Source organism: Varroa jacobsoni, unplaced genomic scaffold (genome assembly GCF_002532875.2).
Source record: "Varroa jacobsoni isolate VJ856 unplaced genomic scaffold, vjacob_1.0 scaffold_945, whole genome shotgun sequence".
NCBI classification, from domain to species: domain Eukaryota; kingdom Metazoa; phylum Arthropoda; class Arachnida; order Mesostigmata; family Varroidae; genus Varroa; species Varroa jacobsoni.
In genome coordinates, this window is record NW_019213847.1 from 172,572 (window position 1) to 184,577 (window position 12,006).

Below are 12,006 nucleotides of genomic sequence, written 5' to 3' on the forward strand. Positions count from 1 at the left end.
TATAAAGAATTTTTCAAATTTGTAAATAACAACTTATACTTTCGCTATAATTGAATTTTTTTTTGGCAAGTAATTCGGTTTTCGTTGCACCGAAAGTATTGGTCGAGACGTGTCCATATAATTGTAAAAAACCAAAGGTTTATCTAACAATGTTCATACCTCAATTTCGGCGGTGTCCTCATGTGCACTAGTTTCCGATAATTCCCGCTGCAGGCGATGCGCCAGCTTCTCTTTACGCACAGCGTCCGCAATGGCCGCCTCCAGCCGCTGCTGGGCCTCGTTTCGTTCTTGGCGCATTTGGTGAAGTTCCTGTTGTCAACAGAGTGCTATATTATATTATACGTGAACTGTACATGTATTAACTTTCACAACTGGCAAACACATACGATGGCATAAAAAGAAAAAAATCATATTTACAAATCTAACTGAACACAAATTTCAATAAAAACGTTCAAATAGTAAAGGCCAGAATCACTGGTTCGCGACCAGCGGTAAAGCGCATATATGACGTATCCTAGCAAGCAAGTAAATAAAGAGACGGGCAATATTCTGTACTGAAAAACATCATACTTTTTCTGTTTATTAGTTGTATAGCTCTCTTGTAGTATTATTACTATTGTTGTTATGCTTAATTCATTGTACTACCTAATTATTGTTACAATGTGAATTCATCTTGTATACGTTTGAGAATATTGCGTTGATCACTCTCACGTTCCAAATTACTCTACTGAATTGTGTAAACGCCTATTTTTAGAGAGTTAGCAATTATTAATCGTTAGATGAATTTAATTTTGAAGTTTACCTCTTGAAGCTGCAAAATCTGAGCTCTCTCGCGGCCGAGAGAGTATTGAGCTTCCTTCAGGTCAGCTTCGAGTCTGCAATGATTGATCCTGAATTTATTATGGACAATTAACTGACATAGAATCGTTTCGGTGTTATGCATCTTCGGCTGAGATGTCTCACACCTCACGCACGTTGGCTTGCCTCGAAAAATTACACACATACCTACCCACCTATTTTGCTTATGTTCGAACGTTTCGAACTTTTGCTGACCAGCCTGGCCTTGCGAGGAGCCCAGCTCATAATGTTCAACCTGTAATCAAATGCGTGACCAAGGCAAATACGTGTCACTTTATGATTCATTTGACCATGATGATGGTTTAAATGATATAAGTGCTGTTTTTTAAGCAAATATGACTTGTGACACATGCTTCAGTTATACATCCGAGAAACTACCAGATCATCCAGTACTGTTAGAAAGACATTAGCGGATCGTTCTTGAACCAAGTAGTTTTAAGTTAGTTGACTAAAGGGCTGCATAAGACTGAACGGCTGGATCAGTCAACTTATATCAATCATGCTGATCTATGAATTAGCGTCGTATGGCTTGGAAATGGTTAGCCTTCTGACAGCATTTAGGAACGAATACGAATCGCCAGGCTGTTGGGTTTCCGTTCATTTTTAGCGAACATATGGTCCTTGCAGAATAATTTTCATATTCTTCGTAAGCTGTGTCGAGAAAAATAACAGTGATATCGTCACTCACGCTAATTATATGCATTTTATCATTCATTGTAGGATGTAGTACTTGTATGTTTCACCAACAGAGCGTGAAGTACCTTTCTTTTGGACAACGCTTTTTCAAAATAAGGAACATTCTGAGGTGACCTGTCAGCCCGAACACCTATCCGATGGATTCCTACTTTGTTTCTACTCTCAGGAGCGATGTGTTTACATCTGTCATATGTTTAGGTTTTTCGTGTTGATTTGCTTGCTATAAGCCAATATGTTAAAAGGTTACTTTATAGGATGCAAAAGTAACTATTTTTAGCGCACTATGTATATGTACTATGTACAGTATTTCTAGTATTCGTACATACAAAGCACGTTAAGATTCATTTCGATATAAATGTCTAAGGAGCACGATGTTTTTTCCCATGATTGATAAGCAGTTCGTACCATCCGGCTGCTGCATGCTGGGTATATCGATCGTGGGTAGTGGAACAGCTACCAAGCCAAACGACGCGATTTTACGCTCTATTGAATTTCAGGCCCAGTTAGCGATGATTTGCTTCTCAATGAATCACGCAGACACTTAGCAGCTACTTATTAATATTTTGAATTTTTCGTTCTATTCGATAACACTCACAGGCAGCCCACTGTTTTTGGTGACTTTGTCCTTAACCCGGCACTAAAGTAAACTCTTTTAGCAAACGGAGGAGCCTCTCTATGCCAACATAACAACATTTCTGCCATCTGCGGTTATCTTGTCATGAAAATCTTAGACGGATGCTACTTGATAGTGAACAAACAACAAAATGATCATCTCTCACCGAGATATTGTGCGTGAAAATAAAAATCAATTGGATCGGAGTGATGACATTTTTAAACGTTAAACAACAAGCAAAGGCAGCCCTTACCTTTTTCGAGCCATGTCTCGAAGGGGCAGCGGATATCGAGAGAAGCGATTCGGGACTGGTGGAACGAGACTGTGCTATCGTCGTGGCCAATGAATGTGCACTTAACGAGCAGCTCACACCTGAAGATGAGGCCGTATCGGTAAATGCGTCCTTCAACTCCGTTTCACGAGGGTCGACTCCATCAAGAACCGAAAGCGGCCGCGGTGTCGGACTTCGAAGCAACCGACCTAGGAAACACAAATTAATATATCATTAGTATAGATTTAATAACCAAGACAAAACATACTTTATCTGTGGCACTGGTTCAAAACAGGGTCCCGCATCCGTACCTACAACGTTTAATTATCGTTGCCTCTTGATAACTAGAAGCTTAAAAAGAGAACGAATAAAAAAGTAAAATGAAATAATAAATAGTAACAAAGGATTAATTTTTCGTGGTAAACTGTTTACGGAAGGGGGCAAGGATAATGTAGGAGTAGGGAGAATACGGTTATTCATGGGACTTGTAAAGGTCAGAGAAGTATGCGCAATGCCAAGAGGTTTTTAAGAGAGAGAGCAGTTGGTGACGAAGGTCAGGGCTAATGGAGGAGAATGAGCGATAGATGAGGTTACGTTGACAGTAAATATACTAATAGCCAAGTTCTGCCTAGCAGGTTCTCGTGCATGAAAGCAATCTGGTATAAAATTTACAGCTGAAGCTCAGTTAGGAGAAACAAATATTGTTGGTTTATGTATTATGATATATACACACGTCACTTTGGGTATTGCGATGTGCCTCCATGCGTTTGAATTACTGTGGTAACGCGGGGCCCTTGTTTCATTGATGCCGAATAACTCTTCCGTTGAGCCAATCAAGTAGATTAGACAGGGGCCATCCCGAAGAACGTTTCCCATACGTAGCAGCACTAACGGCTGCGGTAACAGGTGCAGGCATTTTATATCTTCCACTGGAACTCTTCGAAACAGTCGAAAGAAAAGTTTCGCTCGGGCATAGCAACTGTCCAAATCGGTCGCGATGAATTTCCTCAGGGCTGTTTTTTTTCTACCGTTTAGGTGCAGCAGGTCGTTTTATGCGGCGGATAGGACCACCAACAACGTGGACTCAACAGCAGACCTAGCTGCCAACTGACTATGCCGAGTATGCAGCCGGCCTAGCGCATGCTCAATGTCTGGTTGTGCGTTCATTGGTCTCTGTTGCGTCGTTCAATAACGCCGAAAAAAAAAGATAGCTAGCTTGAAGGAGACTCATACATAGTCTACAGTATCAGAAAATAGATAGTTAATATCTTTCGACAAGTTATCGATTCTCTGAGGCGATGCCACGTGAAAAATAGCTGTGGTAAGAGGCGATAGCATAATTAAATTTTTTGGGGTTGGTTTAAGACTGACTGTGGCCGACAGGACAAATCTGTCCTACGCATCGAAACGGTGGTGGTCGGGGTTGAGTAACCTCTGTGTATCACCAATAGCCCTTTAGCGGTGTTTGTACGAACAGCATACCAGTTCGAGCGAAATAAAGCCCTTCTTAGGAACCAAAGTTTTGGAAGGCGAACACTGCTCGGCGGAGTTACCGCCGGCTTAAGAGCATGGGAAACGCGATGCCCGGCCTATGAGGGCGAGCTGGATAAATAGAAACGTAAACCGGAAATCAACGTATTAACGTCCGTAAGAAGCGGCCATCACCTTCTATGGGCGCCACCAATCGGACACTTTGTGGGATCTCAAGTCCTCGCTTCAGTGAGTGCAACAGCTCCGTTAGGTCGCAGGGCACCTTTCCGTCGTCGGCAGGTATCCTAATACTAACGGAGAAGTGCGCGACAAGCCCACTTAGTGCCCTAGGTAAAAGTAGTGTCCTGAGCAAAAAAAACTGTAGTTAGCACTTTATCATGGTTCCCTAATCATCCGCGCCACAGTCTCTCCACCGCATCGTAAAGGCATCAGTTTCGTTTTACTAAATCCCACCATCCAACTCTCAGAAGTTCAAAACACTTCTGGCCTGATACAGCCTACAGAGTACCACTTGCAACACCATCTGCCATTAAAAACATGAGCCACCATTACAAAAGCCGAACGGCAATACTATAAATGGCTAAAACACCAGAGCTCAACTGCATTTCTGATAAGCTAGATCGTCATGATCGATTACTTCGCGGAAATGTTCGCAATGTATTATCCTGCGAGTTGTTATCGCTAGCCATGGCGATGACGTAACAGGACTTGCTTGAAAGGGAACTTTCCATACGGACAATCCTACAAATCTCACAAGATGGAAGTTGGAAAAGGCGTCCCTCACCATGGCTTCTTGTTGTACAGTATACGGTCAAAATGGTACACGAGGTTTTTCATAACTAGAAGTAAATTTCTTCAATGACTACTGTTTCGCTTCAGACCTCGCAGAGCGGTTCGAGGACCACGGTTGTCACACTGTGTGTAGTCGACGGCGAACGTCCACGAGACCATGTTTGCAATATATATCTAGGCGCGTAGACGTAACAGGAAAATTGTGATGAAAAAAAGGTTGCCTATTATCGCCTAGCGTCCCACATAAAGAGCAACATCGTCCGCTGGCTTGATGCACCAATCGGCTGTGGATATGTAAGTTTTTCAATTTTAAATCCTGTTCCTAAATCATTAGAACAAACAATCGTCTCGGTTCAGCAGTATATTGTGTAGATACTACCATATATATATATATATATATATATATATATATATCTTTTGCGTAATTGATTAACGAGTAAGCGTAAATAAGCGAAAAAGAACAGAGAGTCTAAGTTTCTAGATTTAAAGAGATAGCAACTTACTCTCAATATGGTAAAAGCTAATATTGTTCTGTTAACTTGGCTTGATTATGAATCGCTCATTGGTATTTATTCTTTTCTAGACGGATATATTTATCTGACCAAATTCATTACCAATGAAATTAGCTAAAAAATAATTATAAAACAACAAATCGTGCTAGATGCGTGCCATGGTCAAGCGTATAGCGCTTAGGTGGTTCAATATGTTTAAACACTTCGGATAGCATCGCCTGTACTGTAAGGTGTTTCGGTCCGTTCTAAGAAGATCATGCGATTCTTGACAGGGTTGACAAAAAAAAAATTGGCAAAATATTCCTATTCTTTCTTGGCTATTTACCATTTCGGAGCCATGCAATACTATCCTTCTGTGTCGCTAGATTTCTGGCCAATGTGGTACGTTGAGTCAAAAGCCTGAATAACTTTCCTTGTGTGAACGCCTTCGTATGCCTTGGTTAGGACTCGGCCTCTGCTAGTCGACAGAACATAGGTACAGCAAAGCTACTATTTCGTAGTTATGCTACCCGTTCACTCTGAACGATTCGCGCCAAGTTAAACTCTAAGCAATTTACAAGATGCGCTATCGAGAGAAACTAGCTATGTCAGTGTGAACGTTCCTTCCATACCTTTTTGTCCAGCTTCAAAGAATAAAACGCTTAAATAACCAGCCAAACTTCCCATTATTTTGCTTGCTATTCTATTTTCTAAGCAAGGGTAGACAGTCGTACGCCACTATTACGACCACTATTACCTCGATCGATCAAAGCAGGTATGGCTTATAGACGCATTTCGTCCGAAGAGAATGGATGGACTCGCTCAGTATCGACAATGTAAGCTGTCTAACATCATAGACAAGGCAAAGGGGCCTTAGGTGTCGTTATTTCTGTTCCCCTATAGCACACATTTGTACAGTGCAAGCGGCTATGAGTCTGGCCGGCACCCTCTACAACAGACTAACGCCGTCAGACAAATGTCATATATCACAACTGAAAACTCTGGTAGATGGGCGAAGGCGTCGAATATCAGAATCTGCTATACGCTAGCGACTCTTAGTTGTCGGAGAACAGTTAATCGTTTGATGAGTTTTCTTTAGAGAAAAATTAGGAAAGATGCTTTTAAAGGAAGTGCTAATCTTCCACTAGTCTGACTGGGATTAGCGTACTAACTCCATTAGGATATTGACATCGGTAGCAGCAATCAAAGCAGGAACGAGTTTAAGGCGAACTGCCCCCAACAAAAGCGACGAATGATTATCACCAATGTCACCAGCTTTGCTGTGCTATGCACACACAACAAGTAACTGCTACGCTAAGACGACCCACGAACAGCAGCCCGTCATGAGCATTTTCCCGTCACAAAAAAGCAAAGAAGAGAAGACTGCTCTGTTCTAGTCGTGCAGGCAGCCTGGCAAGCCCTGCAGGCTTCTGCTGTCTGACTGTTGCTATATGATAGCGTGCAGGCTAGCGGCCTTTGGGCAGGAAAAGCGCGATGAGAAGTGTTGAGAAAGAAGAATTCTACGCGGATCGGAGAAACGAGCTTAAAATAGCGAAGACTGAACAAAATGTGGTCTGTGCGTGTGTGCTCTAGTGTAAACTGGACTTTGAGGCGAGTCATTGATTGTGGAAGTGCTGATACAACAGTGCCTGCCTTGTGCTAAGAGCAGTCCAAATCAACTTCTAGATGTAGCTTCCTTTTTAGTAGCAGTCACATTGCAGCAATGCTTCATACAGCTTTTCCGACAGAGACTGCGCTAGCAATGATAGGCCAGCTTTCAAACTATGGCCGACAGCCTATGCGGGCCACCGTTGGCGCGAGCTGGCCGCTGCATAGAATAGGACATGTGTCGTTGCTCTGACTGCACATACTACACACGCACACACATATACATCTATATACATATATATATGAGAAGGAGATAGAAAGCAAGACAGAGTGAAAATACGACACTTAAATTGGGGCATTCCTTATGCTTTTTTGAGACCGCATCTAAATACAGTTGGTCCAACAATGGTTCTTTACATGTGCTAGAGGTACCATCCGTGAGGGCTATGCTAGTTCCATGCGACTAACACTGATCGTAATAACAGCTTCAATTTGGGACATGAAACGCTCATTGGTCGTTTTCGGGCTCAAATCGGCCAAAAGTCCCAAAAATGCAAAAAAAGCGCGAAAAAATTCAAAAAGACTATTGACAATAAGTATTCTCCTTCCCAAGTCGGCCAGTAATTTCTTTTCATAAACATCTAAATCATCATAAGTAAGACATTTTGACAGACTCTTGAACACATTTAAATTCCAGATTTAGTGAAAATCTTCCAGTTTACCTAACGGAAATCCTTTTCAAATTCTCCAGAAGCCGCTTAAAGACTGGCAGTAGCGTAAACCTTCGATATCGGACAAGCAAGGAGGTTCTTGGCCTTAAGAGAACTTAGTCCAACACAAAGGGATTGGATAATAGCTCATTTTCGGTTAAATGCAAAAAATTATACGTATATCATGTCGAGTCCGTTGTTTCACTCAAGAAAAAAACAGACTCCCTCCTAATGTTAATGGCGGCTGCTGAACGCATGTCTGTTATGCCAAACAATCGAAAAAAAAAAACTGAGGTGCCATGCTCTGAATATGTGTTATGTATTTTTTTCATTTGTCGGTCTGTCTGTTATCATGACCATAAAAGCCCAAAGCGCAAAACGGTAACACTAGGACAGCTGCTCTAAGAGAGGATAGTTCTTCGGCGAATCGACCAGGTAGACAGACTGATTGAGCAGGACTAGATAAACCTATACTATTACGCTGTCTGTTCTCTAGAAAATAAGGCAGTCAGGTCGCCATAGCAGGAGCAGGAGCAGGCGAACATATAAGAGAAGAAGATGGATGAATATTTTCTTATCATTATAGAACATTGCTTTATAGATAAAAAAAAAAAACAAAAGGTATGAGAAAAAACGAAAAGTCGCTGAACGTGCGACAGACGACAGATAGAAATAAGTTAATGCATAGGAAGCGCTAGTAAAGATATTCTCTTCTGACATCGTTTTAGATGAACAACACTGTCTAACCTCTTCGCATTGATCCCTGAGCAAAGGTAAATTTTTTGCCCAGACCCAACGTTGTCATTTAATTAAATAGGACAAGGAAAAGGTGCAGTAGGTCGCCTAGTCAAAATGAGCTATCAGAAGTCATTGGCGGATTTGTTATTATAGACGAGCAATATCATATAGTATATTTAACCGTATATGCCTTCTCTCTTGCGTTTCCGATGGATGCATTGCCGTATTATTATTATTATTATCTACATAGAGAAATGACAGAGCTGTTTTGTTCAGCTGAACCAAAATTTTCGATGTTTACTTCAGAATTATAATATAATAATAATAATAATAACTTCTGTTGTTCAACGAATACATGGGACAACCATTATGCATATCTATATATAGTAGAGTAGAATCAATCGTTGATGGTTTTCACAAATACGTACGAACATATCGACACGAACGGGGAAAATGGTCGGCCACCAAAGCAGGCCCTAGGCAACTAAGGATTTTTAGAAGTTCAGTCTGCATAATGGTTTTCTTTAAGCGTTCTTCTATATGCCAGATTTCAAATCGGCTGAATCATGACAAGAGCGCTGTGCTAAACCGCAATAATCAAAACCCCTGGCATCGTTCATTTATGCGCTGCACGAGCCTGTGCCCGACGTCTCCACTGGAAAGAGTCAGATCGATCGCTCTGCATCGAACCAATAGACTACACTGATCTCGTAATTGAGCTAAGTATAAAGCTCATCATAGATTTTAGCAAAGGATGCCGAGCAAAAGGTCGAAGGAACGTCTGACATCGCTAACGAGCTGTTGTAGAAGATTATTTACTAGTTTATTCAGAAGATTTATATCTGCTCATAGAACAACTAACTGGCACCTGTTTGTCAGATACCCGCTGAAGGGGTCGTTGCGTGTAAACAGGAAGGCCGTAACGCAGCTTGATAACCTTGCGGTTGACTGCTAGTCGAATGAGTCGTCGGTAGTTGGGACTTTGCAGGCCGCTGGCATGTGTTCGCTTAAGCGACGCATACAAATGGTCCACATAAGAGGGCCTGATATTACCGAATCAAAACGTGAGTCGTAAATGGCTTGAGAAGTAGACGAGACAATGTTCTTAAGCAAATACCCTACGGCTGTAAACGACTAGCGTGGCAGAAAGACAACGCAAGTGTTTAACCGAAATAATATAAATAAACGTCATAATGAATAATAAAAAGATCGACATAACCAAAATAACAAAAATAATTATTTTTTGGCAATGGCTGGATTTTTTTTTTAACTAACTAAAAAGCGATTTAGGCGCTCCACCAAACGTTGACGTTGCCGAATGCCAACCGTTTAGTAACATTTTTTTTTTTTTGACGTTATTCGTTAAAAAAAAACTGCCTTTATTTATAGCCGTATGCACTCAGATCGGTTCTTATATTGCAAATCTGTCCTACGTGTTTATCATAAACCTTAACTAGTATGCACCTTGTTATTGCTCGTCTCATCTCACTTCTGAACTATTACGCTGGACAAATAGGCCGCCAAATTCTGTCTTTCAGCTTCATTTAATGAACACGTTGATAATACAACTGGAGGGTTAGCGTATAGTACTATTAACGTTTTACTTACAGCCATGCCGTAACTATGTGACACTGACTCTGCGTAATGGTGGCTGCGTATTGAAGAGAGGGCATTCGAAGCAGCTTTACGCCAGAGCTAGTACGATTTCTACGACGGCGATGAATGCAAGATATTTGTGCGATTCACTCTTACGTCTCTCTGTCTTCGAATCGCATATGAGTCATTGCGTTAACACATCTTCATAAGTTGTTACATCGTTCACTTAGACTAAACCCAGTTCCAGCGCTGACCTTCTGAATCGCGTGCACACCGGTGTATACCTCGGTGTCGTTTGGCGGCAGACCAGCAATTGCATCTGCGGCTTTAAGCACAGCCCTCGACGATATGTACCACGACAGAGGGTGTGCATCATAGTTTACGTAAGCGTTCCTGTTATCATGTGTGGGCGAACAAGCGGTATGCTGCTGATCTTCAGATTTTTATTGCTCTTCAGCGGCGGCGACGACGGCGGAACATTTTGCCGTCATAACGAAGAGTCGCGGTGCTCCACCGGCGCTACTGTGCGTAGCGATCGCGGTAAGCCTGCAGTCGATCGTGGAAGACCGTAGTATAAGACCTTTTCTGTACAGGATACCGCATAGCAATAGTGGCGAACGCAGCAACAGAAAGCAGATTACCAACAACACATTGGATAAGCATATCATGTTTACTGGCTATGCTCGCAAAGTCAAAGTTGTAGCAGTACCAGCGACAACTTTTAGTTGGTGGTGTTTTCTTCTTTTCGTTTTTTGGCTTCGAGGGGGACGGAAAGAACGGCGGCCAGACTTCACGACGAAGTGAGCGTTACTGAGTGCCCAGAAAAAACGCAGACATTGCAGACTTTGTAGATTTGGCTAGAAGCAACAAATGCGGTCAATGTTTTGGCCACAACAGGGAAAGCTGAAAATTTTGTGTGACCGACGCACATGAGTGAATAGTAAATGGGTGTTCATCTCCTTGAGTATGAACTCTGCTGGTTCGCAAGAGCAATTATATCAGTTCAAGGGAAGTTTTCTACATAAACGATCGCTCTGCGACAATATTTGCTTTTAATCCTCCAGTACGTGGTTTAAATCTCTACAAAAAACGAACTAGAAATACAGCTTTGTTCTATAATTGCATGCCACTACCTATTGAGGGGTCATTGTCTCATCAACGGCTAGGCATATAGCATCTCCACGCTTTTATACATAGGTATATATATATATCTCTCTCTCGGTGGCAGGTACGCACCTCTATATGATTCGACTATAGAAATCGAGGAAGATTATCCTACATATAAGAGTATCATCTAAGGTAACAGGTCTCAGCTCTTGCCAGTTAGCGATGTTCGTAAACTCTGCCTCGGTGTGAAGAGTCCTATCGAGCAAGGCGTAATCAAAAAACCCATACTCAGTGACAGTGGTAGAAGAGATGAACACACACACGGAAGAACCAGCAACAGCCACTACAAATAACAATTCATTAGAGCTGACGGTTCAGTTGAATAGGGAAAGGTAGCTGGTAACGGTACCGGCAGCAGCGTTTAGTCGCGTCGGTCCACACGACAGACTTCGCCGGTTTATCACGCGAAGAACGACTTAGTTGGACAAGCGTTGTCGCTGGATGTATCAGCAATTTTAGAGGCGTCTGCGTGTTCCCAGGTGCTCGCATGTATCGAAAAATAAAGGTAGTGACTAGTTCATTGTAATCTAGTGATTGCATTCGAAGATGCACCATCTACTCATGTACTCATCTAATTATGTTTTTTTTTACAGAAGAAATGAGTTGCGAGCACCGCTGGCTCGAACCCCGCCATATGATACGCGCCACGAGAAGCTGAGAAGCCTAAAAAAGAATCCCTTATTAGACTTCCTAATGCCATATTAGACATATATGTCTGTCTTTGGAATAGTTATAGTGATTGTACACAGTATGAATGTAGGATGAAGTTTCATTCAAAATGGAGACCATTTCGTTTTTGAATAAAAGCCGTTGATTGACACAATCATGGGTTGAGTAAAGGAATAGAAATCAACTGTTAGGCCTGTGTGGTCGTTGCACCGAAGGATCTCCTGGACGGCAAAACAGCACACTTTATCAGCTGGTGATGCTTCAAATACCGATACCGCAAACAAGTATGGAACAGTACATTCTAAG

At 42.0% G+C, this 12,006-nt stretch overlaps 1 protein-coding gene across 2 annotated transcripts in view; it reads right to left on the minus strand.

Annotated features, from left to right (window-relative positions):
• The window catches only part of LOC111265231 (uncharacterized), a 28,641-nt gene that overhangs the window by 4,902 nt on the left and 11,733 nt on the right, over nucleotides 1–12,006 (minus strand). For both annotated transcript variants that reach the window (XM_022841726.2, XM_022841727.2), the window contains exons 4-7: nucleotides 2,421–2,647; nucleotides 1,014–1,093; nucleotides 803–875; nucleotides 160–309 (exon numbers count right to left, since the gene is read on the minus strand). In XM_022841726.2, the coding sequence (XP_022697461.1) occupies nucleotides 160–309; nucleotides 803–875; nucleotides 1,014–1,093; nucleotides 2,421–2,647 (530 nt within the window). The remainder of the gene's footprint in view (nucleotides 1–159; nucleotides 310–802; nucleotides 876–1,013; nucleotides 1,094–2,420; nucleotides 2,648–12,006) is intronic.